The 27484-nt window shown below is 41.7% G+C and overlaps 1 protein-coding gene across 3 annotated transcripts in view; it reads left to right on the plus strand.

The window, feature by feature from the left end:
* Positions 1–27484, plus strand: part of LOC128437299 (alpha-1,6-mannosylglycoprotein 6-beta-N-acetylglucosaminyltransferase B) — a 106910-nt gene that overhangs the window by 24569 nt on the left and 54857 nt on the right. For all 3 annotated transcript variants that reach the window (XM_053419390.1, XM_053419392.1, XM_053419391.1), the window contains exons 3-7: positions 13169–13319; positions 21158–21267; positions 23827–23903; positions 24087–24266; positions 26450–26614. In XM_053419390.1, coding sequence (XP_053275365.1) covers positions 13169–13319; positions 21158–21267; positions 23827–23903; positions 24087–24266; positions 26450–26614 — 683 coding nt within the window. The remainder of the gene's footprint in view (positions 1–13168; positions 13320–21157; positions 21268–23826; positions 23904–24086; positions 24267–26449; positions 26615–27484) is intronic.

Raw genomic sequence — 27484 nt, forward strand, 5'->3', positions numbered from 1 at the left:
GCAGTGTGAATAAATTGAACTTTGTATAAACAGCAGGGAATAAATGAAATGTGTGCAATAGACCAGTGTTTTTCCACATTAGTGGCAATAACTGTGTTGTTTAAAGTGTGCCATTCATTTTCTATTCTGGCTCTCTAGCTATTGGCTAAAAACCGTCAGATAAACACCTTTTCCACTTTACGCCTGAACTTCCCCAAACCCAGCTGTTCATTTCAACTGTAAACATTTGTATAGCCCCAGTTTGAAACACAGCCTCCCAGTATCACAGGGCCAGATGTCCATTCTGGCTCCAACAGTGGTATGTCTTTCCTCTCTTACACATGGTTTCACCAGTCCTCTGCTTCATTACCTGTGAGTCAGAGTAAATAACGGGATGAGTGAAGGTGCCAGGGCGCTGAAGTGTGCCATCGAGAAATGGCTCCTGCCAAAGCTCTCTGCACAGACTAAAGCCTTGACAGATGCTAATTTATCTGCTGAGGGCTGAATTATAGAGAAAAAACACGTACAGCTCCAGAGAGAGGGAGAGGTAGAGACTGTTAGATGGTATTTAAGGAGAATTGGGAGTAAGGGATGCCAGGAAGGAAAGTTTGAAGATGTGAGGGATAGTGGGGATAAAGATTCTGTGAGCACATGGAATAGAGGGAGGAAGAGAGAGAGAGACAATGGAGAAAAAAAATAGAGATCACGGAACAGATTGTTTGCGGGGGAACAAATCTATTCATAGTGAATATATAAAGTATCCCTACAGGACGAGAGCGGTACAGAGTGTTAGGAAAGTTATTTTATTCCAAATCGCTTGCAAACTACCCTTCTGGCATATGATGGCTTTTTATAGAACTGTTGCCAAAACGTGTTGTCTCAAATGGTTGCACAGAAGACACAAGATGGTTCAGAAAAAAGGTCTGTCCTCTTAGGGCGTTTTTACGCTGAGTTCGGTTGGGGTTTGTTTCCGCTCATGGTGTGATTCATTAAGGCAGATGTGAACACAGTAATCACACCCGGCTGCAGACCAAAACAACTGCACCGAGACGCTTTAGAGGAGGTGGTCTCAGTCCAGATCACAGCCTAACTATAGGTATAAAAACACCATGTGTTATCACAAAGCCTTTCAGCTCCAACACAAATGAAAGGAAAATTAAGGATTCGGTGAAAATGAAAGTTTTGTATCAGGAAAGTTTATTTTACATCTAATTTGACATTCCTGATATTCAGTATCTACCAGTGCTCCCTCCGTATGACAGGAGTAAGTGAATTGTGAGACCTGCCTCTGGCATGAATCTTGTTATTTCTGAAGAGCCGTGGGATGACCGCTGAAATTCACTTGTCTTCAACCAGCTTTCCTGCCCCCCCCCTCTCCCTCTGTCTTATCCTTCCCTGAGGACTCTGATATAACCGTCTTTCATCGTGATGTTGATTGATTGGAGGCTTTCAGGGGATGTGGTGGAGAGGCAGGGGAGATACAGTGCATGCGATTTCTGCCCAAGGCGTGGACGTCATGTGCCCGACAATATAACCATGCTAACCAGGAAACAGATTTTCTGAAAGTTATGATAGGCAATGTGACTCGGGGTCGTGCTGAGTTTATGCTTTGAGTCTTTGTTGTAGAGATTAGGGCTGAGGTGATAATTATATATGAAAAAATTGTTTGGAATAAATAATTTTACTTCTAAAAGTAAATTCAGAAAGTAGCCCCGTAAAAAGCCTGCTGAATGCACATGTTGATTTACTGACCTGGTGCCACATTCGTGTCATATCACAGATAGTTAATCTGACTTACAAATTCCCGTCTTGTAAATAATGTTCATGCCAATGTCCATGTTGTTACTAGGATCGTGTCGTGTTTTAGTTATAACGAAGTGCCTGAAAACCAACCTCATGTCATCAAATAACAGTCATGGCAATTACACTGCGGTTAATTGATAGTGTTGGTTATTAACATGGTAATTTTTTCCATCTCTGCCGTTCATGTGATATGAATGTTAACTGAGCGGGGTAAACACATCCACCAGCAGGTGCAGGTACATCCTTCGTTTTTTTTTTGTTTTTTTCTCCCACACGTTTCCTGCATGTTCCTTTATGAGAATAAATATTGTCTGTATTTACAACACATTCACACCCATCACAGAACAGTGTGAAGGTCATGTCATACATGTATTTTCCCTCTAAATGCTTGTACACCCTCATCTGATAGGAGCAGATACACACTCGCACACTTTAAACCTCTGCACATCACCAGTGTCAGAGTACAACACGACGCTCCATCACACTAACATACACTGACGCGGTCGTGGTAGAACAAGCCCAGCAGTCGTGCGTCTGTCTGCTCTGAACAGTCATGTTGTGCTGAACTACTAAAAATCTAGGTGGAGGAAATTGAAATGAGGGTCACTGCTTCCTTCCCACACGCTTGTTAGAATGAGGCTACATCCCAAATAATATGTTTCAGTTTTAAAAGAAATTTGGAAATGATAACTGACGTTTACAGCCACGTTCTAACATCATTTCCTGGAAGGCTACCCCAACGGACTACAGTTGCTGAATGCAAAATGGTGAAGGATGCAATAATGACTCGCATACTTTACTGACCTTGTTCTCTTTGTTAGCCGCTTTTTAATTCTCCATTTTATAAAGCTGTGCCTATATTTACGGTTAGGCTATTATTCCAGCAATCTGTGACCATTCCCGTGGGTAGATGCATATCCAGCATACAATAATGGTTGTATGATATTTATTATCAAGTGTGGGCATAGTGTGACAGGCGGGCCACACTGGACCCGTGAGCGGCCCATGTACTTTCCATTTCAGCTCCCATGTGCGGCTGCAACCTAATGGTCTGTATTTATATAGACTGTACTGCAATTCACACATTCATACAGTGAATCTATGAGGCGAAATTCGAGGTTCAGTATCTTGCCCAAGGAAACCTTGGCACACAGATGGGAAAGACTGGGATCACTGACCTTCTGGTTAGAGGATGACCGCTCTACCCCCTGAGCCACAGCTATTCCAACCTGACAACATGGTTATCTTTTAGATTCTGTGTTTCCACCACACGCTGCACTCACACGCATTATGGCCGGTGTGTTCTTGCTTCTATGTTCTCATACGTATGGTGTGTGTTTGCAATCATAACCCGACAAATACATAATGCAACACTCGCATGTATTTCCGAGGAGCATAATCCTGTCTGATGAAGAATTGGGTTGTTTTAGATTGTGGTTCAAGACAGCAATCGCTATCGCCCCATTTCATCACAGTTTCATCAAGACGCAAATACACCCACAGACGCAGACACACTCGGCTTGTCAACAGATTAACCTTTCATGCTGCATATGGGTATGCAATTTAGTTTGTGTTCAAATATTGTTTTTCTATTTGTGCCTCTCAAGTGCTTTGTGTGTGTCTGTGTGTGTGTTCACGCTGAGTGGTGCCAGTGTTTCATCCTCTGTCATCATCATGAGATAAATCATGATGAATCAAGCCGACAGTGAAGTGAAGGAGTGAAAATTAAAGAGAGAGCAAATAAAAGACAAGGGGAAGTGTAGAAGAAAATGCAGATGGAAGAAGAGTGGAAATACAAGCTGAGACGGATCCTGTCCATTTGGAATGTGACACCTACAAAGTACAATTCAGATAAAATCCTGAGAACCGTGGGCAAAAAACATCACGATGGAGGGAGAGGAGGAAGATAAGGAGGAAGAGGAGGGTGGGATGTGTTGAGACAAAGTGCTAAATTACATGGGGTACAGACTTTCTTCATCCCTTCCTCGATCCCTTCGTAACTGAGAAGCACAGAGAAGAGAAGTGACAGAAGCCGTCAGCACTAATAGGCATTGTTACGGTCCCTTCTTGCTTTAAGTCTTTTAATATCCTCTCATCTCTACTCATCTCCCATCAGGAAATCTAATTTGCCTTGACGGCGCTGAATGAATTATGAGAAAATGTTAAAACCAAATGAACAATAAATATTTCAAAAGCCAAACCAAGAGGGGGATATTAAGACGGAGACGAGTGTTTACATTTTACATCGTCGCCAGCTGGGCCCATTCTATTCTTTAACGTGGGGTACATATGAGCGTATTGATCATCCCATCATTTCTGGCTTTACATCTTACTAAATTGTCTTTTAGATCATTGGCATTCATTGTGTTTACTTTATTGCCAGCGCGATGTTTCTCTTCCTTCATGCTTCATTTGCTGCATTCTCATTTGCCTTCACACCGCTTTCACAGAATACTTTCATTCCCAGCGTGCAGCTAAAATAAACCCACCTCCATTCCACTCCTCTCCCAGTCTGCACTCGGTGCTGCCGTTCCTTAGCTAACGAACAGTGGAGCTCCGACGCCATATTAATTAAAAGGCATGTAGTTTGTACTAATTGAACGTAGGTGTAGAAATGAGTAGAGAAGATGTACTGGAGAATGGAGAGGTATAGCACAGCATATAACCTCCACTCTGTCTGTCTGTCTGCCCCCCCGTGAGGGGAGTTTTACCGTTGATTGTGTTGTTCCCTTCACTGCAACGGAGAGGGAGAGTTGGATGACGAATCAGGTGAAAGTGTGAGAACAGGGCACGAGGGGGATGACGATGAGAGAAAGACCAGGGTAAGGGGAAAAGAAGGGAAAGGTTTAAGGAGCAGTAAAGAGGGAGGATGAAGAGGAAGTGGTTGGTGTGTGCACAGGTAAACATGCATCGTGTCTGAAGGAATCCGTGTTCGTGTGGATTGTGTATAGCTCCGTTCTAGTTCTCTGTATTAAACAAGTGCCTCCTTAACCTGAGGAGCGGGGGGGACATACTGTGGTGATGATGTCGTCTCCAGACAAATCCCCGAGCTGATTGTGAATAATGGGAAACAACAGGCAGGAGGCCATGACAGCAGCCGTGGTGACTTTCCTGCTATGCTGCATTTTCTGGCTCACAGCTTGAAGCCTGGCATTCAATTTATGCTCACTGAGATTGGAATATCTCAATAAAGCAAAAACATTTATGAGCCCACAGAGTCATGACCCACTGGTGAACCATCCCATAATTCCTATATGTGTTAATGCATAATTTCCGGTTGCAACTGATTTTAAACTTGTTGAGACAGGTGTCTAGTTTTTCGGTGTGAATTAATATCACACTTTTGTTTTAGGGTGCCGGATGTTTCTATTTAAGTAGCGTTTGCCTCTGTGTGTGTGTATGTGTGTGTGTGTGTGCATGCGCTCCTGTGACAAAGTGACATCTGCCTTCAGCTCTGCAGTTAATTTAGCTGTGTCAACCTCTATCCAGCAGGCCCTTCTGTCAGCTTTCATCAGACCACAAATGGTTTTCTTCTCATAAATATTCAAACGCCTCCCTCCTCCTCCCGCGATCCCCTCCCCAAACCAATCAAAACACCGTCCTGTTCCGGCACAAATAATAACCTCCTGCACGTGTGTGTTTGTGTGCAGTCACATAAGTCAGCCCTCATGTTCGTTGGGAGCAACTGCAAACAAATTCAGAGAGCTGATCATATAGACCCAATCGCAAGGAGTGCGCGCACACACACGCACGCACACAGACACACTCACACAAGTGGCTGATTGAAGGTTTATAGTTCAGAGCTGTCTCAGAACCTCGGCACATATCAAATGATAGAGTTGGCTTTAAGATAGTTTGATTTAAAAGACTGCTCTCGATTACACTTCAGATGCAGAAATAACTGTATGTATTAATATTTCACTAGACTTGGGCCTTACTAATCTACATCTAAACACTTCTGGGAAAAACCATTTTAAGAGAAATACTTGTTTATGATTCCTTTTTGTTTTGCTTATAGAATTTGTGAAGTTTAATTTCAATGCGATTGAATCCACCTTTTCACCCTGCTGCCCTGATGTCTTTCTTATTACACACACACACAGACCGAACATGTGCATTCAGGCTGCTGAAGCACCTTACGGCTAAATCATGCACTTTAATTAGAAGAAACCCCACTGCTTTAAACCCTTATTTTTCTGCTAAGCTTTCAACGGTAATAGGAATCCATTCTATTTCACCCCGCACACATTACAGACTGCAGTCATAGAGATACTTGCATACTATTCAAACCCACCCCTGCCCTCCCTATGTTCTTTTATGTGACATCCCGCTGTGCTGACATATGAAAAGTCCCTCTCTTTTGATGGTGCCATTGACGCAGATGAATGTTGTTTCCAGCCTCAGTAAAATGTGAATTTTGAACTCTGTGACATGAAAAGGATTTTATAGAGGGAAGTCATAGCTGCTTTATATTGTGTAACCCCTTCTGCCATTTCCATTAGCACAAAGTCAAGCAGACGGTCACGCTATTTAATGAACTCTTTTAACAAGTAAACGCATACACACACACACATACTCACACACACACACTTTGTTAAATTTAATTTCCAGTCAGTAATGCTAATTGTTCGTACTGTCAAGATTTGGATGCTCAGTAGCTCAAAACGGTCAATGGCAAACAGTCAATGAGCTGTGTAGGCTACAGCACGCACACGCACACACGCACACGCACACGCACACACACACACATACAGTGCTCAAGCGCTGACATCAAATATCCAGTCCAGTTTGGCGGCCAAAGCAGGACACTGTCTGCGAGTGTGTATTTGTGCTGATTGTATTCCACTCCATTACAGTGGGGGAAGACAAACCCAGCATGATGGAATAACAGCAGCTCGTTCCTATTAAATTACTACTTTTACTCTTGTACAATCTTAAGACAGCTTTAATCACAGTGAAATACAAACAAGCAGCTAAACAACTCCGCTAAAGTAATTACTCCAGTGCTGAAAATGACTTGTTTGATCTCTTGAGATAACTTATTGAATCACGCATATCAATTATTTGCAATGCACATCTAATTAAAGTAAATGATGTGGTTATTTGATGTCAGTTTACGAGTGTACACATTTCTCCATTATTTAGTTTTACTTCTTATCACGAAATCACCACGAAACCTGGTGGAAGGATGGATGAGGAGATATTTTAATTTTGGTGCAGACCCGGATCTGCGGTTGAATTCCGGATTTATTTTTCATTCTTCTTTAAAATTGCGAAATAGAATATTTTTTTTTTTTTAATGTCCTTGATTTCTCAGAGATTATTTCATGGATATTGATAATATAATGAAATCTCTTTCGGAGTGTGTGCAATTTGTTGAAGATTGAAATGAAAATCTGCATCTAGTGAATTTAATGTGTTTGGATAAGGGGCCTTGGAGGAGGTGTGTCCCCTACTGAGTGACCTTCTAGTCTAAATCATCGACCTTTAAGTTGCCTTTCCAGTAAAATTGTTACCGCATATCAACCAAATAAATGCATGCATTGATCGAGATTAACAAAGTAATCTACACACAATGCGTTATTATGAGCACAACTCAACAATACCATTGACTTCCTACAGCACACTTTGTCTTCCATCCTCGTGTTCTATGATGCATCTTGTTAAAAGTTGCTTATGTGGGTGTTCTTGTCCTTGAGCTATCACTAATATAAGCTGCTCTGACTCCAAGTTTGAACATCTGCTTTCCGCAGGGACCATAATATAATGCAGGTCTCAGTGTGGCACAGTGCAAGTGAAAGACCAACAAGTAATGGAAACGTTATCATTTGTGTGTATTCATAAGACGGAGAGGGAGATTTACAAAATGAATAAAAAAGTAAAAGCAATGAAAACACTGTCAGGTCACAATAGGCTTCTCTCACATAAAGTATATATACCATGGCCATGAGAATTAAGAGTGATGGGAAACTGACTTTTTGTCATCACAAATCTCTTTTTTGGTCGGTTTTAACAACTGTGGTGTCAGTCATGGTCTCTTTTTTCATTAAAGTAAAAGTTACTCTAATACTACTTTCGGCCTTTTTCCAACATTACAATAAGAACTGAAAGGCTTTTCGCTCCTAAGTGATAAGTAGACAGTGCTGTGAAATCTGTGCATAAGCTCTACATCACAAATTCATTGAGACTAGTGCCTGTTCTAGACATGCCTGTTTGGTATGGGCTATTTGCTTTACCTATGGTCATACTGGTTTCAGCTTTGTTGAGCAGCAAATGTGACCTGGAGTAATCAAGTTGTGGAAATACAGACTGGCTACGGACTGGGTGAGAACATGCTGCCCTCAGTCCACAATGAGCTGAGTTCTTCAACAGTGAGGGCTCTTCTGGAGCTCTTTTAATAATTCTTATGTAACCTCTGATCAGTGATTGACATTGACAATGAACTTATACAAACAATATCCTGAGGCTCAAGACAGATACCCGGAGGGGGAAATCAAATGCTTTTTGGCTTTTTGCATTTCTGCATTTCTGCAAAGTGCTGTTGCGCTGTCAAAGTCACACACACTCACACAACCATTTATGACTCAATTGCCTTTAAGCTTGAGCAAGTTTAACTCCCTTCATCTCTGCAGTAATGTTATTGCTGCTGTTTATCTTCTATCTATTGCATTTTGCTCTTTGTCTATGGACACGGTGTCCTCACATTCTGAATGAGGTTTCATATGAGGGGGGCCGTCATTTTCTGTATCATTTAAGCAAGCATTTTGAATTTTACTGCTTTAGTTTCCTTGGTCAACCACATTATAAAGATTTCATAAAAATCCTGCTCTTCTGAGGACCCGCTCTTCAAAGGGAGACCTCATCTGTTACAGCCGGTCATTTGCCATCCAGGGGAGAGCAGCTTCTGTGACTAAGTTTTGACACAGAGATTCGTCAAGAGACAAAGACTCACAGAGAACAATTAGCCCCCTGACCCGAAATGATATTTGATACATGAGAACACGTTGAAGATCTGTTCCCTTTACCTGCAGTTTGTTCTGTTGCTGCACTGCTGATCATCACAGATGTTATCTTGGCGAGTACTGATATATTATACTGTGTTAACCAATTTTATATATTATCTCTTCTGGTATTTTATTAACAGCCACCCAGACAGGGAGTCACACATTTTAACACTAATTCAAAGCAGCACGCATTTGTTAAAACAAACAAACTCTAAAACTACGCGGGGGTGAGGTCATTTGGATGCTTTGTCAGAGACTTTGCCAGGGAATTAATTCCTTGGGAAAAGCACCGAAGCTTAGACGAGCCTTTATTTGTTCAACGCTTAACATAAGCTATAACTTTCCCGGCTTGGCCACTCCTTTTAATTTGCCTAACCCTTGACAGGGATGTCATCCATTATCAGGGCGTCACAAAGATCATCCCGGGACCCATCCGCAAAGCGATCCATCACACCAAAGGATATGACACTCTCAGACCCACACAAATGCATCTGTCGCTGTGGAGATAACTCACTGAACTTCGGTTTCCATCTGCCGCTGGAGGCGATGCAGGCAGACAATGACCTTGCATCAGCGCTGTTAGGCAAGGAGCCCATTGGCTGTAATTGCCTGTCAAGCAGCAGACATGGGCTTTGATAGAGCGGTCGGACAGTGTAATCCAGGTGTTTGCTGTGTCAATGTGGGCTCCACCAAGAGCACTGAGGGGGGCTGGAAGGATACACTCTGACCTTTGTGCCCCATCTGTCCAGAGCTGTATCATGATAAGCTGTTAACTGTGCGTGTGGTTACTAAGGATTTAATGGCGGCCTCATATTCAAGTGGACATATCTCCCTTGGCTCTCCTCACTCTGCATTATCGTATGGGACAGTGAAGGTGTTTGGATTTTGATCACTTTAGGTCATAATTGCATCTGAGATTAAAATGCATCTGCAGCATACACAGTGAAGTAAAAACTGCCATTTTTTTATGAACACCCCATTTGTCTTGTTCATCAGGTGCCAGCAACCTGTCCATTTTTGACAAGTGTTGTGCTTTACACTGTGTTGTGCTTTACACTTTTTTTTGCCATCTGTCTTCTCTGTGTTTGTCTTATTGGACTTTACACACACTGATAAATCTACTGATGGCAGCGATGACACTGATGTCTCCTGCTCCCAACCACAAAACACTTCAAGCGCTTAACCTCCTTTAAAACACTTTGTACAAATGAGTATTAGCAATATACATTTCCTCATGTTGAATATAGCAAATTATAAATCATATATAAATTGCTAATGCATTGTACAAGCATGGTGAGACAGTATATACAGTAATAATACATACTTGATCTATCGCAAATTTGTAAACTGTTCTCTGCCCATGAAGATTACTTTAAAACCATTATCATTGTCTTTAATATTACAATATTAATAATGATGATGATAATAATAATACCATTGCAAGTTAATAATTAAATTTTGAAGGTAAACAATAGCCAACAATTAAAAGCAGTTTGAAGAACACACAACATTAGGGCTGAAAAATATTTAAATAACAATGTTAATGATGAGAAGAGAGTAAAAAACAAATAAAACAAAAAATTCTTAATTAATTAGAGTAGCCTGCAAGATCAGACGAACCACAATTTTTGTTTTTTCATTTCTGTAACCTTAAAAGAAATCAACTGTTTCACCCAGCCCCTATTATAGTGTGTTCATTAATTGGACTAAGCTTGTTGAACTCTTGATTCAAGTAAAGTTGTTTCTTTTGATGAAAAAGTTAACTTGTCTCCCAACCTCAGCTTCATCTCCTTAAAGGTACTTAATGTCTCCTGCTCTTCCTCATCTGTCAATATTCAGCTATTACAGTTAATTTAAACTGGAGAATATGTAGTTAACTGTGCATTTCTTTTATTACCTCCTCTTTCATGAGTCACTGTTCATCTCTCGCTGATTCTCTTAAATGTGATGAGTTCAATAAGGAACCTTTCAATATGCGTCTCCACCTCTTTTTCACCTTCCTCCTCGTTTACAACCATAATGGCTGAACTCACAGACGCTGTGAACCTGGCTGTGTCTGGGTAATCATTCTAATGAGGTCGGGTACATCTTTTATGCAGTTAGAGTATATTCTACCTGTCTCCATTACTGTGTCTATGTGTGTGCGCTCCTTTGTGCTGAGAATCTCTTTTCAGCTCTGATGGCCGGCTCATCTTTATACACACACAAAGCAACACACACAGAACTCCTCCTCTCTGTTCTCAGAGAGATCACCCTGTTTTGTTAGGTGTAAGAAATAAATTGGCCACCACACAGACGGAGACATAGAAAGGAGCAAAGAGCCTCGACGTAATTAGTTCCTGGCTTTTCATAACTCAGAGTTCTGGTGAACGTCTCGTATGAAAAGGTTTCAGAGAATATAAAGTTAAGCCCATATTCAGACATCAGACTCTGGAGTGTCTGGCCTGAACAAAACCCTATTTATGATAAGAGATTAAAATAGAGCACTGGGTAACATACTGTGCTGAATGCTGAGGAAACAAGAATTAAAGCTGTACACATACCAAGACGTGGGATTACCAAAAGTGTTGGCTTTTAGACTTTAAGGATTTACACGCATGCTCAAGTGAAGAGGAGATACTCTTATTCGGTCCCACTGTAATATTGGGCTTTCTGTGGAGGCACTTTCTGTGTCAGCATCCTGGATGCTGCAAAAAATGACACTTGACAACTCAACTAAAAGCTGTGATTGAAATCTTGTGAGCTGAAGGAAGAGGGCTGGGGAGGGGAGCCAAGATGGCTTAGGCAGAGGCATGTGTGTGGCAATAGGATCACAAGAGCCCTTTTCGGACATGAACTCCAGAACATTTTCTCCGGAGTTGGCCTTTCACATATGAAGAAATACACAACATGAGATTTTCCAGGTCAGCCGCACGTCAGGAACAGTCAGATGAGGAGTGGTGGCAGGAGCCAGGTCATGACGCATAGTTCTCAAATCTTTTTGTCTTTCCAAGTTGACCTCTCTGTCGGCATCTTCCACATGTATGGCTCCCAATTTTGTTGTTTAAATTGCAGTTGCATGTAAGAAACATCACTCGCACGCCCATCTGCGAATACACTTTCCTGCTTTATTCTCACATGAGCTCACTCACTCTCCATTGATTGTAATCGAGGTAAAAGTTTGAAATAATTGTGATATTGAGGTCATATCGCCCAGCCCTACATTCCACTCAATCATGTTGTATATGTCAGACTTGTGTAACTACTTGACCGTGTGACATTGTGACCTTGTTTGTGAAGGCTATCGTTTCCCTCAGCCAGAGACTTATCATATCACATCTTCATCACACGTGTAGGGACCTTGGTTGCCATGGCAACCACCCCTGGGGATTGTGTTGCAGACCGAGTGCCACACGTTTATAGAAGGTGACCTGTTGGTGATTTGTGGACAAACTGATAGATACTTTCAAAAGATCCTAAGGGCAGAAAGAAATCCATCACAAAAGCAAACCTTGAAGCAAGCATGGGAAGAGAGGAAAGAAAAAAGGTTTACACATCAATGGCGAAAAGAAGCTAGGATTCTGCAATGTCCAAACATTTATTTCATTGGCGTTTGTGAGGGTTCATAAGGCTTCATCCCCTTTCAGTCCGTTTAACACGTAGATTTAAGGTTCATTACATGTCAGCTGCCTCAAACAGTATTCATATTGACTGTATGTAAATTATTTTATTCAGTAAACTACCATATTCCAACAAAGAGATGAGGGACAGCGGTAAAAGATCAAACTACAACAAAGTTTGGATTTCTGATTCACACCTCCCTTCTGGAGCATTGGCCTTGACATAGGCCTTTATCTGAATGGATAAATAGGGTGAATCTATAGGTTATACTCTCCTTTTGCAAATTTGCTTTGGCCATTGATGCTTATGTTCGGTTAAATACAACCAAGTGATACATATTGGCAGTGATTTAAACAACCTGTGAACTGGATTTAGGTCACATTGACCTCGCAAAACACGTTTGTTATTGCAAAATACAGTTTTTTCCCTTTATTAAATTCCTTCAGTCTTCACTACTTATGAGGCTGAACACACATGGGTTTAACTTGACTGGTTGCTGAAGGCATACAACACGGTTTTAAAATGTGCTGAAATTTAATTCAAGACTTTTTGCATTGTTTGGCTAAAAAGGGAAGAGAATTTCCTTTTCATCTATGCTGCCGTGCAAAGACACTTGTCCAAATCAAAACCACCGCCAAAATCCATTGCAGCATTCTGAGCCAGTGAAGCTTCAGGCTCTGTGGTTATTGTACACGCTGTTCCACAAGGTTGTCATGCACGCCACTGTCCAGCTTTTCATTCAACTCTTGCCTCCTTCCTTCCATGTCTGTCTCTCCGCTCAGTGCTGGGGGGTGTGGAGTCACGTGGTGTGCTGAGGAAGATCAGTGACATGCTGGAGGTGATTCTGAAGAGAATGGACAGCCTGTCCAAACTCGACAACACCTCTACCACCGATGCACGGCGTCTGGATGAGCTCAGCTCTGCTATCAACAGGTAAGGCAAATATTCCTTTCATATTACAGCTCACAATTTGAAACTAGAAATCATCAACGCTCCCCAGAGTTAAGACTGAGTCATTTATTCTGATGCCTTCAGCTTTTTCTGTAAAATATCTGTTACAGTCCCTCCAGTCAAGAATAGACATACACACCAATACAATAGCGCTAATTTGAAATACAAAAGAGTTTGGAAGAAAATAAATATCTGCATTATGATACAGTATGTAAAAACCTGTCAATAAGAATGTTGAAGACCTACAGATTAAACCATTATACCGTCCACAGCGTTAGACGGATATTCTTTCCGAATAAAGTTATAAATACGTTATCCTAGTAGTGAAGATCAATCTTTGTTCAGCCCACAATTAAAACAGGGGAAAACAAAAGTCATAACAGAACAATTTAATTTAATGAGTATTTTTGCTCTCTAATCAACAACAGTATTACATCAGGATTCCTCTTTTTAGATTTATTCCTAATTGTGATTCCTACTGAACATCGACTCTATCTATACACCTCCACTGTTCCTTATTGTACTTCGCTCTCATCTTAACTCTCGTTTTTACTCCTTCTCATGTAGTTACTTGTGGAAATGGCTGCCTATTACCTAATAATTGCTGCTGCAAACAGACAAGTATTGTATGACCTTGCTGCTACTGCTTTTATCAAGCTACTCCTGTCTTTGCCCCCTGAGCGCCAAAACATCCAATTTGTCTTTTCTGCCTGACATTCTCCTCATTCCGACTCCCTTCATTTTCACGCAGCCCCACTGAGCTCGCTGCAGCGGGGGTGATGTGATACGCCCTGACAGAAATCCCCTCTCTTCCTCGAACTTCGCTAAATGATCCCGGATAAACGCTCAGGTTCAGATCTGCGTCGAGGCACTAGAGCGGAAGGATGGAGCGATTAATATGGTCTGGCATCGGTGTTAACTGTAATCAATGGCTAGTAATGGGCTGTTTAATATGGAGGAAGCGGCTCTACTCTTAGGCGAGAGGTGCAACACTGTGCCTATTGTCAGGGACTCTAACAAGGATGGTACAAGGATGTGCAACTGTAACAGAAATCAATTTGCAGTTATTGCCTTGAAGGGGGCAGTTTGGCTGCATGGAGGGTTATGGTCAGGATGTAATTAGGGTCAAATACAAGTGCTGAAATCAATGGTGTGTGACCATCCAGTTCTAAATAGGTTTGTGAACAGTTTGCCCGTTAACACAAGACTTGTTGTCAGCCTGCGATTCAACAGATAAATTATACTTAGATGTATTGTGCCTCTCGGGATTAGTCGAAAATGATAGGATTGAATGGTTTGTGGCATATTTCAGATTTTCTTAAAGGGGACATATTATGAAAATTGCACTTTTGTAGTGCTTCTACTCAAAACGGGTCAATCTGAGGAGGGCTGTTTTAGACAGGGTAAAAGGGTGCTGTTTTAAATGATCCTTGTGGTATTTTGACCAAAATATTACAGACATTTCATTAAGACCCCAAGGAACCATATCAACTGTGGTAAAATGGGCATAATATGTCCCCTTTAAACCATGTTGGTGATTAGTAGTTTTACATAACCACCACACTCTCCATGTTTAGGACTTTTAAATGTAATGATGTCGACTGACACATTAATTGAATACCCCTGCATGTATCATTCATAGATGTGCTATTGTTTGGGTGAAATATAGTGAACTGGATCAGAGTGGCATCCTGACCAGGTTTTCGTTGGGATGTCTGAGTGGCACAAGGGGAAAAGAGCGTTCAGCCACCACTGCAGAGAGCCAGGCTTAATCCCCTGTCACAGTGCTGTTGGCATGGCTAGACATCCAATTACACACAACTGGCATTAAACCAATGAGCCGCATTCATAGTAGAGAACACACTTTGTGATTTGCTGGTTTTCCCCCCATCCCAAATGAAACAGTCAATGACTAGTTGATAATGAGAAAGAGATTTGTGATATTTTATTACATTACATTATGTGATCGTGGTGCATAATGTAATCAGCTGCAGAGATGGGTTCTTCTGGATCAGTGTTATGAGAGAAGTAGAACAAGCTGGGATCACACCAACCAAATAAGTCGAGAACCCATACGAATGACCACAGCTCCATTTTACCTGTCCAAGTTATTAAAAAGTCTCAGATTGAATCATCTAAATATTATGTTCTGGGTCTTGATTATGTTTTTTTTATTAGGAACTATTCTTTTTGCGGCATACAAAGTTTATTTGTCGTCTTTCTCAACGATACAGATATTAGCAGGCTGTGATAAAACTGTAAACACGACCATCAAGGAACTGATAACTGAGTCTGCAAACACCCTGGTCAGAATTTATCTTTGTAAACTTGGCCGTGGGAAAGACTATCGATTCTCATTGTCTCTACCTGTAGTTTGTGAGATAACCTGGGCTTTCGAAGGTTATTCGCTGCTCGGCTACTTTGCCTTATCTTTAAAGGTGGGGAAGTGTTAGTAATTCTGGGACTCAGATGATCCCTCATGTTTACTTGTCATAGGTCTTCATTTTGTCTTAAATCTCTTAGGTTTACCTAGCTGAAACCCACAGAGGCCCTGAGGATTATTTGAGCAATAAAATGTAAAACCTTATAGTTTCTACGGAGATTTGTTATAATATGTTATGAGCAGTACACATCAAACTCAGCAACATAAAACCAATTTCAGTCATTGACATATAGACTTCTGCAACATGCTGCACGCCTAACTTTCTTCTGAGATGAAAAGTAGTTTTTGAACTACTGTACAGTACTTTGTGAACAATATGTAATCATAACCAGGATTTACTGTGTAAAAATCATTTCATGTTTTTTTGAGTACAGAGTTGTTTTGTATGGGCTAAATGGATCCTTGGAATGGAGGAGCTATAATAGCTGGAGTGAAATTTCTGATGCAGCGAGCAAAATGAAAAAGATATTGACCAAGTAAATTGTAGTGGACATGTAGCACACACACACACAGACGCACACGTACAGACACTGAAAATGACAGTCATTGGACTGAAGTATTCTTCAGTCCAATGATTTTCATTTCTTTGTTCATCTCTCCTTTCTTCAAATATTCTGTATTTTTTCTACCTCTCCTCTCTTTGCTCTCCTTTTATTGCTTTGTGTGTGTTTTTTTTCCATCTATAGTCTTGATACGTGATACTCTACTTCAGGCACTCGCACTCCATCACAACAGTGGTAAAATGTGCTTGAAAGGTAGTTGGTTGGTGTGAGTGACGTGGTAAAATGTGATTTTTTTTTTATTTTTTTCTTTTCTTTTTTGGGTCAGTGGGGAGAGGAGCAAATAGGAAGAGTGAGTTTAATAAAAACACATCTCAAATCCAGGCCAGTCAGGCACGCATTCGCAGAAAGACTCTTATGCACACACACACACACACACACACACACACACACACACACACACACACACACACACTGGGCGGGAGTCTCATCATCGTGTGAGCTTCATTGGTGCTGACACACTCCTGTGTAGTGGCGAACAGGACTTGATGTCTGATGCCCCGGTCTGCGATTTGCCCATGGGGTAGCCGCTCGTTAGGGCAGAAAATGGAGAGAGACCAACAGGGGGGGGGACACAATGCAGAGCCTGTAGAAAACAAGAGAAGGTAAGATGAAGAAGGATGGGAAAGGATGCAGAGTTGTTTTACTCCATTTTACTGTGCAGCAGATGAGAGGGGAGATGGCTAAGTAAGTCTCCCCTTAGGCGTGCGCTCTCTGAAGATCACTGCTCTGGCTCGACTTTATCTATTTCTCCCCCTTAAGTGGCCATCAAAGCTCCGTCGGCAACAACCTTTTTCCCAGGAGGCCTCCAGCACTCAAGTCAGTGTAATAGTGAAGATGTCCTGGCAGGAAAGACGCCACCTATATCCTTCTTTAATTTCTTGTATCCACGCTTCCCCTTCTGAGTTGCTCTATGCATAGATGTGGAGGAAATAAACCGTGGTGCACATTCCGTTCTTTTTAACAGTGTTAAAACAAATCCATTTCATGCCTGTGTTCATTCATGGATGTGTGTGTGTGGAATAAGGGCTGTTAAGTGTGACGTTTTAACATCATGACGTCAAGGGGAAAAAAGTCAGCTTGCACGCGAACAAATGGACATCAGCTGAACACACACGGCAACACCTTGTCCCATGGATCTGTGGGCCTGTACGCCGCTGGTTGATGGGACTCTGTCAGAGCCGTCCACTTGCCGTGAGAGGAATAGCTCATTAGATAAAGAGGGAGGCAAAGGCACATAAGGAGAACATGAGAGCACATTTTCTTATCCTGATAAAACCTCTCTGTAGTTCCCATTGATTTTCTCCCGCCCCCCTTTCTCTCCGTGTATCTCCTCCTGCTCGGCACATGCTGGTGGATCTCCTCCCGTTGTTTCTTCTCCCCCTTCTCTTTCCTCCCGTTTTGTCTCCTCCGTGCTCTCCCTCAACTCAGTTTTGTTTCCCTCGTTTGTAAACGAGCCAACTGTCTCCGATCATCAAAAGGGAGGAAGCTTCATTGCGAGTAGCGTGCAACAGTGGGCCATCAAATATGTATATCCTCGTAATCTTTGATCGCGATTATTGTTTAATGTTTCAGCCAAGCTGTTTTGTTGGCTTCCAAATGAAGGCGCACAGGATGCTTTTATTTATCTCACTCTGTCTTGACAGAAGACTCCTCCTGGTACTCTCGGTCCGTTTGCAGTGGATGGTTGATCCCCTCTTTATTATCTGCCTGCTTTCATCTCAGTTTCTACGCAGCTCTCCCACTGTATGTTTCTATATCTGCTGCTTTTTCTTCTTGCGCTCTTTGGATCTCCTTGTGCAAACCTCTCCAGTCTTCAGTCTTTCATCCTCTTCTCTGCCTCGGTCTCTTTGACTCGCTCCCTCTCTCCTTTCCCTGTGTGTTCTTCACTAGGGGATAGGTTCACATTGTAGCAGACGTTTGAGGTGAGATTACAGCTTGAACACTCACTGTCTAGCCTTTCTAGAGAGAGAGAGCTTTATGGTAACAGCAGTTTCTCAGATTATCAAGCAAAGGTGTTTTGTCTTTCCGGCCAAATGCATTACAAATGGTACATACACGCGCACACTGGCAGCTTTTGTAAGATGTCATAATATTATTGTCTTAAGATAAATTTATACTGGGTCTCATTTTGAGATAATAGAAAAGTCATAACTCTTACTAACACGTGCTGTATTTGCTTCACTTGCACTGAGTTGAGGAGTGAAATTATAATCGCGTCTTTCGATTTGCTTTGAGATAATTTACAAAGCATGTTGGCTTTTTGTTAGCAGGTGACCAAAAAATAATTTGCAGCTTTATATCAACACTGACAATAATGAAAAAGAAGGTCTTTCATCCAATAACCTCTGTGATGCAAGAATTGTCTGCAAAAAAATATGAAACTAGAATAAGGGGGGGATACTTTCAACAAGGCCAAACAATCCCCACTTAATCTCAATCTTACTGCACCCAAATTCACACACTCATAAATATGTCAAATTTTCCATCCAGATACATTTATTTTTTGTTCAGAAATTTTAGAAATCATCAAAATCACCTTATGTCACAATTTTTGAGAAAGTATAAAGGACTCCCTGATTCAGATCGGCACCTTCATGTATCGGTTTTATCCCTGAACAAATTCAGATGATAACATAACCTCCCTTACGGGTGTAATGATGCCACAGAACAAACGCTGACAGTTATTTCCTGGTGTTGCAGAAAACTCTATGTGCAGTCTGGTTTAAAGAGACAGGTGTAAGTGTCAGTATCTCACAGTCTGAGACTTTGGCGCTCTGCCAGAAAGCGGTGGATTGCTCCCTTCAGGCCGGGAGAGAGTCGGGTGGAGGAGTTTAAGTATCTCGGGGTCTTGTGCTCGACGCTGCCGGCTTCGCAGCAGCACTGAAGGAGACATTGTTGCAAAGAATGCTCAGCCTGATTGTGAGGTTATCCATGTAACATATATTAACATCCCATCGTTTCCAGCCTGCACAGATGTCTTGTGCATTCATTCGTGCCTACTTGCTGGTTTAAACCGCCACTTACCGAGCTACTTGTCGCCATGTGGGATTCTTGAAAGGTCGTATTCTTGTGGGAGCAGATATTATTTATTTGTGAAGTTTAAAAACAGGAGGAGAGATGCATAAAAAGTTAAAACAAGCAACAAAGAGACATGCTGAAATATTATAATAACAGCATGATGATCATTCAAAAAACAATAAATATAAGTCTCCACCTGTTTTAAAAGCCAGGGAGTAAAACATTTTTGGAGGCAAGTTTTAAGTGTCAAGTGTCCTGAGCTGGTGAGGTCCTGATGTGGAGGGGCATTACTGCAAAGGCCCAATCTCCTTGATCTCCAGAAACATGTGATCAGTTTCAGTTGTGGTTTTGGCAAAGGTAATAGATCAGAGAGGAGGCGCTTAACCCTTAAGACCTTTAGAAACAAACACTAAATCTAGAAATCATTCCTAAAATGTATTGGGAGCCAAAGTGAGGAATCCAGAGCAGGTTAAATGAGGTCCTTCTTGCATCTGCCCGTTAAAAACTGAGCCGCAGCATTTTAAACTCGCTGCAGTTGAGACATCAAACACTGTCTGACACCGGAGCACCAACACAACACTGTAAATGTTCTATATTATCTTGATGATTGAAATTCACTTGAGGATTGAAACACCCGTACGTGCAGTCCGCTAAGGAACGCAAACAGCAGCCGTACTCGACTTAAAAGCACTCTACATGACTTCTTAATTTCACGTCAGCACAGTTTTGACTTTTTGCAGACAGCTGTTGCCCCTGAAATACACTTGCACTGGGGGATAACGTCTTGTCTGTTGCAGCAAATATATTAAAGAGCAGGCGGCCACACTCAGCAATGCTTACGTGTGACACTTTCAAAGCAGTTAATGGAGCATGGAGACCGCCTGTGACTGTGATGGCTGTCTCGCTTTTTGTTTACACTTTGTTAAGCAACAAATGCACTTTCCGCGCATATTCCCTCGGTTCCATGATTTTTTTATAGTGTGTTCGTTTTCCTGCAGCTGCTGTTGTTGGTAAGGTTAGTTAAACAGCCGTGCATTTCAGCCTGTAAACAGACACTCACACACACACACAAACACGCACACACACACACACACACACTCTGGACTGATTAAATAGACTTAATGGGCACAGCAGTATAACCATGTATGGGCTTACAGGCCTGGTTTTGCATGATGTGCAGCCATGCAGTCTATTGCTCGCAAACCAGATGCAATCAAACACACAACATACACATTTCCCACACTTCTTATTAAGTGAGTGGGAAGTCTCTCGCCCTACGAAGGCAAGTGGTATTAACAGCGCAGGTCTTTTTCTATTTCACGCTCCAACCAAGTGTCTTCCAATTTGCATCCTCGCCTAACACTTCTACATCTGTTGGGATGTCAAAAAAAAAAACAGGGAGTGATGTGAAGCAGAGGAGAAGTGGCAGGGGAGAAGAGAGAATAGAGTTAGGCAGAAACAACAATGAGACGGTCGTGAAAGGGTGGAATAAATGGAGAGGAGGGAGACTGGTCCATGACTGAAGTGAGCGAGGGAGAATGTAAATTAAGGAAGGGACTGAAGGAGGAAGTGAAACAACTGAGGTGATACCAGTGGGAGAGGGGAGAGGTTTCAAGTATCAGCTGCGTGTGTGTGAGTGTGTGTGATAGAGATGCTTTACTTCAAAGCAGAGCTGTCTGCTTCTTCTCCTTGTCCCTCTCTTTTGAATTGGGCTCTCCATGTGTCAGTAGTGTACGTTTACCAGTCATTGTTACATGCCTTTATCTCTTCTTCATTGTGTTTGTGTGTGTGTGCAGGTTTCAACCAGTCGGCCTGGTGGAGAGGATCCAAGCTATAGCCCAGAACGTCTCCAACATGGCCAACAGGGTGGAGCAAATACTGCAAAACAGCATGGTGCAAGGAAGAGGTACATTGAATAGAGAAAAATCAGGGCTCCCTTCACACAGAATTGAGACCTCCTGCAGCGGCTGCAGGTTCAGTTCCTGCTCGGCCAAATGTCTTCCCTACTCTTTCCCCCCATGTCAGGCTTACACTCTCCTATCAATACAGGCAAAATGCCTAAAAGAGATGAGGGATATAGTGAGTCTATGACTCAGGATTTACTTACACATCATCTCTCATACTCTATTAAGCCTGGGGGAAATAATCTACCACTCCATTGTATTGCGGACCCAAATTACAACAAGCTAAATAAATAAATATAAACCACCACTATATAAGAAGAACTATAAATAGGCATATACGCCATATCTAACACACACATCCAGAATTATCAACCCACTTAGATACATTGTAAAAACCTTTTAAAGCCACACATGGCAACCAGCCAGTTGCAGTGACTGCATGTGTGGCAGAATACACAAAGAAAACTGATTTGACAGTTCATGGAGAGATGAAAAAATTCACTTGGTCGAACCGATGTACAGAATGACTGCTGAAGATCATTCAAGTAAAATGTGTTGGATTCCAGTTTTCTAATTTGACATGTAAACTAAGAAATAGAGAAAAAGTTAATCACTCTACATCCTACTCTCCTACGATGTTCTGCTTGAATCACAGCTCGACCAGAGCAAAATGAAGCTGCTTTCAAAGAGAATGGAAGAGAAACAAAACAGCAGATATACAGATACACAGTTAGATAAAGAGTCACTTGTTTCTTGCTGATTTGCCTATTTGCACAAAAATAGACACCTACATTCTTTTTTACACAAAATCTAAATAGTATTGGAACAATGCCTGATATCCCACTGAAACATCAGTGCAGATCATAAAACTATGTTTAGTGAAGTTTTTCCAGCATTAACTTCAAAACCAACCCAGATTTGAAATAGTTGGCTCTGTTGTGTGCTGATGTCTTTTCTCTTACTCATTTTTAATCAAATCAGTAACAATTTTAAGCTTGTGACAGTTCTGTTCTCAAACACATACACACACACACACACACACCATTATAATCATTCTTTCTTTATTATTTCCCTCTCTGTTTTTTCTTCTCCTTAAGGGTAATTGCCCAACTCTTAACATGATAATAAATCAGCGTAACATCTCCTTTTTGTTTTCCCCTGCTGCATCTGCGGGGACGATGGCACACGCCAAAATGAAAATGCTGCTGCTCTCTCTAATCACAGATGAATTGAAACAGCGCCGGAGGACTTTATTATCATACGGCTCAGTGGCGGTTTATTTATCTCATGGTCAGACGTGTGCGAGAGTCGGCGACAGCGAGAAAACGAGGCGCAGAGGACATGATTAGAATTTCCTGCCCCCTCAAGCACTGACAAGGCTTTCATGTTCTGTCTTGCAAGGACAGGAGTCAAGTTTTTATCTAGTTAGCTGACCGCATTTCCAATTGTCTCTGCAGTGGTTCCTATTGTAATCATATTTGTAGGCGGTGAGTAAGTGTGTGCGCGTTTCCAGTCAATGGAGAGAAGCCCAAGGGAAGACTTATGTGGAGAAATGTCTCTTTTTCATTAGGCAAATGGAGACAGAGGGAATCTGGAAAGAAGGCTAATGTGTTGCTCCAGAGAGAGACAGAGACAGAGGGAGAGGAGGGAGTGAGGGAGGGGCTTGAAAGACACAATGAGAAAATGAAGCTGCATAGGTTCTTTCACGGACGATGTATTTTCTGCTCCGTCTCTTTTTCTCTCTCTCTCTCTCTCTCTCTCTCTCTTTCTCTCTCTCTCTCTCTCTCTCTCTCTGTCACTCTCGCCCCTTCTCCTCACATCAGCAGTCGGGAGACAGTTAACTAAGTCAGTGAAGCAATTAATGCAGTTCAGCGCAGCCTAAGTGAGTAGACATATTTGCTAACGTAACCCTAGGACACTCGGCAGCGGTGGGAGACGAATGGCTGTGCTGCCTCGTCCATCCCGGTGAATAGCATGCACTGCAGTTGAGCAGATGTAGTGCAACACACAGTGAGTTATGGGCACCGGCTTTACACTGGCAATGATGATGTTAACCGAGAAGGTGAATCTCGCCGTAAAATGCCCGCAAACGAGTAGAGAAAAGTCGTTACTGGGAGTGATACAGTCCCGAGGGGTGAGCCTGTTGGTCAAACGTTTGTGTATGGTCATTTTGTGAAAGTTAATTGATTCAAACTTCCACTTTAAAGGGGATTTGACACGCACCATATGTTGGTCAATAAGCTGATTGATAATGTTACACTGGCTCATTGCTGTTGGAATCATTAGTTTTACTGGAGAATAAATATTCACATTAGAAGAGATTTCAGTGAGCTAAGCTTGTGAGCCTGTAGACTAATGAAGCAGCAGTAACTGTGGGTGGAGCAAACTGCGCTTTGTATTTCAATCACAAAAATATGCAAATATCGACTGATCGTTTATAGTTGGTTTTAATAAAACTGGATTTTGATCCTGGTGTTTTGCAAGCATTCTTCTAGTAGATCTCCAGCTGACAAAAAATAAATGAATGGTTTATAACGAAATCCCTCCCTGTGCACTTTCAGCAATCAGAGATGGGACGTCAAGCCAGTGTGACGTGCCAAGAGACCCACGCTTCCCAGAGTGTCCTGGGAAAGTAGATGTAAGTGTCAATCCGTGTATTTTCATCCGAGTAAAGTTGGGCTGTGGTTTCCAAAGCGTTTTGCACTGGAGCTTAAATGACAATTTCTTTCCATGACCTGGTAGCAAATGTTCCAGAACCACATTGATGGAGAACATCTGCTTGTTTGTTTGTTTATGTGGATGTGTGTGTATTTGTGAACAGTGGATGCGTGCCCGTTGGACGTCAGACCCATGCTATGCCTTCTATGGCGTCGACGGTTCAGACTGCTCCTTCCTCATCTACCTGAGTGAGGTGGAGTGGTTCTGCCCCCCACTGGCCTGGAGGAACAACAGCAGCCCCCCCACACAACATGCACAGCTGCCAAAGGCCCCCAAGAGACAGGTGAGGAGACTACATACAAACTTGCACGTACATGTGAATATCACCAGACAGCAAAAGACAACAACTATGGACATGTGAGAACACATAAAGAGTTATTTAGAATTCCACCAGGTGAGTGAAAGGTGTTAGAGTAGAAAACAGTCTTCTGAGCAGTCAATCAATATCATTTTAATTATCAATGCTAGTTACGGATATGGAGCCTTCTGTCCGGACTCTATATTCATTTTATCAGTATTTGTTCACGTCTTCTGGAAGCTTATGGAAACGACAAAAACAGACACAAGTGAAAAGTACCACCGGAAATTGTAGGGGGCAGTGTTAGCAATATGTGCCAATACAAACACATATACAGTGTATGAGAGTATCTCTCTGTGTCTTAATTAAATAAAAAAATATATTTTCAGGCTTTACAACTAAACAAGTTTTAAAGCCTGAAAACTGTCTTTTTTTGTACTTGTAAATCTAGAACTCCGTCGAGTCTACAGCGAGAATTAAATCCGGGTTTGATCACATCATTGCCAATCACTGAGCAAATTCCTCTACAGCTGTGAGGATGTGCAGGATTGGGCCTGACAGTTGTCTTTCATTCACTCCAGACGGTGATTTGATGCTGTGCTGCCTTATGAATTCATAACCTGTATTCAGTGGTAGCAGTTTCACAAGGAGATATGGCCCTTTTTAAATGTTAGTATCTGTCACCAGGACAGCTGGAGGCCTGATAGAGAGTATATCGATCTGTTATTGGCCTTTACTTCACTTAACCTGGATACCGACTTTACCAAGTTAATACCCATGAGAGCAAGCTCAATCTTCTTTTGAAGTACTTCACACTTAAATTATTGTGACGGTAGAAATTAGGGCACACTAATTTAATTAAGTACTATTAGTAACCATTTAACGTTTCGTCCTGTTCACATCTTTTTCCATTTAGCTGTTGTATATTCAAGAAAGTCTGTAACTACTCTCTCGTTTAATTTACTGTATAATATTTGTTGAAGCCAAATAAACCACTTATAAATTCAGCAATGTCTTTTCACTCTAGTATTTTCCCTGAACTGTTGCATTTCTACCTTCCTCTTTAGACAGCCTGAAATGCTAGGACAAATTAATAAATATATATTCATCAAAATCAAAAGCAGGGGGATGTAGGTTGTTTTGCTCATGATATGCTGTTAAGTGATAGGAGTATAAGCAGTTGGCCCTCGCGGCTTTAAGAGTTAACCTTCATCTGACATTGCTCACTCTCAACCAATTAAAACAGGCCTGATCCCTCTTATCATTATCTTCTGCCCATGGAGGTCATGGATCAGTGCAAACCTTTAATTCCTTATACACAAACCAATACACACCAACACAGTGTCTGTTGATAGTCTGTTTATAATTTAATAGAGTTTATAAGCATTTTAGTATTTTCTGACGTTGTTGCCTCGATGTGGATTCATTTAAAGTTCATGCTGTGACTTTTCCCCAGTTGTCCTTGCCTAGAAAGAAGCACTTAAAGTCATCATACTCACTTTAACAGTCGATAACAGGAGAATTGTGTTGCCTATATTTTGATATTACCTTCTTTGTTCCTCACTGGATGACACAGTACAACCGAAGATGCACTCTGGGGCAGAGTCAGTGCATAATGATGTGTTTTGGATTTGGATGGATGGAATAATCAATGTCTCAACTGCAAACACACACACACACACACACACACACACACACACACACACACACACACACACACACACACACACACATAGATAGTTAAAAATGTTTTGTAAAAGAGATTTTACAATACCAGAAATTTGGGATTTAAAGATGGATGACATGACTGCTCCACAAAAGTAAAGCCAAACCATCATGATTGCCCCCTGGTGGCTGCTTGCAGTACAGCCTCTTACATGTAAGTGGATGGGACATGGACCAAACTAAAGAGGGAAAATACTCTACACGTCATATGAATATTTCTGAAAGGTTGTTTTGTAAAGAAAACACAAAAGTTTGATAGATAAACTCAACCACAAGACAACATGAAGACAAGTACATAGCAATCTGTCCAACCGCTGTTGACACACCAATTACAACCTTGTGCTGTTGTTAAGAGAAAAGTGAATGGATCAACAAAGTCAGGAGAACTCATCCTATTGAAAAACCATAATAATCTGTTCAAATATCCTCCTTCTCCCTACCAGGCTGCTTTCCGTACAGACCTCTCTGTACTCCTGGACCAGGTTGGGACAGGAAAGGAGTCCCTCAGCTTCATGAGGCGCCGAATCCGCCGCCTCGCACAGCAGTGGGCGACGGCCGCCAACCGCCTGGATGCTAAGCTGGAGCAAAGATGGAGGGACCAGAAGAAGGTGAGAGGAACTGCAGAGAGATAAAGACTAAGCACTGACGGATAGATGATAGCGGATGCATGTTTTAGTCAGGTATCATAATAACCTTTTTGTCATGGCTAAATGCAAAGTGCAGCTGAGAAAAACTATGAAAGTGGAAAAACAAATTCAACTCGGAAAGAAAAAATAAATAATGGGTCTCGAGATGTTCTACAAATGTCTCACAGTGAAATGGGTGACTCAACGTTAGCAGAGAGCTTTTCCTTTCAAAGATAAATAGTTATGGCAAAAACAGTTTTTCACCGGAGTAGTTAGGCACAAAAGCTTACTCTGATGCTTCTTAAAGGTTCTCACTTTGAATGATAAGATCTATTAGGAGAAAAAATATAGAAGAGGTAATGATAGGTTGTCATCCATCACTGCAGTCTGCATTCTTCTGCTGTAGATGATGTGTCTTTCAATGTGTCTTTCCCTTTTAAAAATGCTTTCCAAAGCTGTGCACGGTAAATTCAAAATTGAATCCAGCATCAACCATTTAGTAAACCTCATTTTGATTGCAGTTAGAGCTTTGTGGCAAAGGCTTTGCTAATTTGTGGTTGTTACCAAATAAGTCAGGAAGGTAGGAAAGAAGGAAGAAGGAAGAAGGAAGAAAGAAAGAAAGAAAGAGAAAGAAAGAGAAAGAAAGGAGGACAAAAACAGATAAAAGAAAAAAGCGGAAGAGGATGCCAAGCATGTGCCAGTGCCAGAGGGAAAAGAACAAGAGAAGTGGGGAAGGATACTGTAGAATATGGATTAGGAAAGGATTGATGGAGGGAGATAGGGGAGTCGTGAGGCACAGTGCAGATGAGTAAGCAACAAAGACCAGACTGGGCCAGTTTTCCTGTGGATATT

The sequence above is a fragment of the Pleuronectes platessa genome, chromosome 3 (genome assembly GCF_947347685.1).
Source record: "Pleuronectes platessa chromosome 3, fPlePla1.1, whole genome shotgun sequence".
Classification (NCBI taxonomy): Eukaryota; Metazoa; Chordata; class Actinopteri; order Pleuronectiformes; family Pleuronectidae; genus Pleuronectes; species Pleuronectes platessa.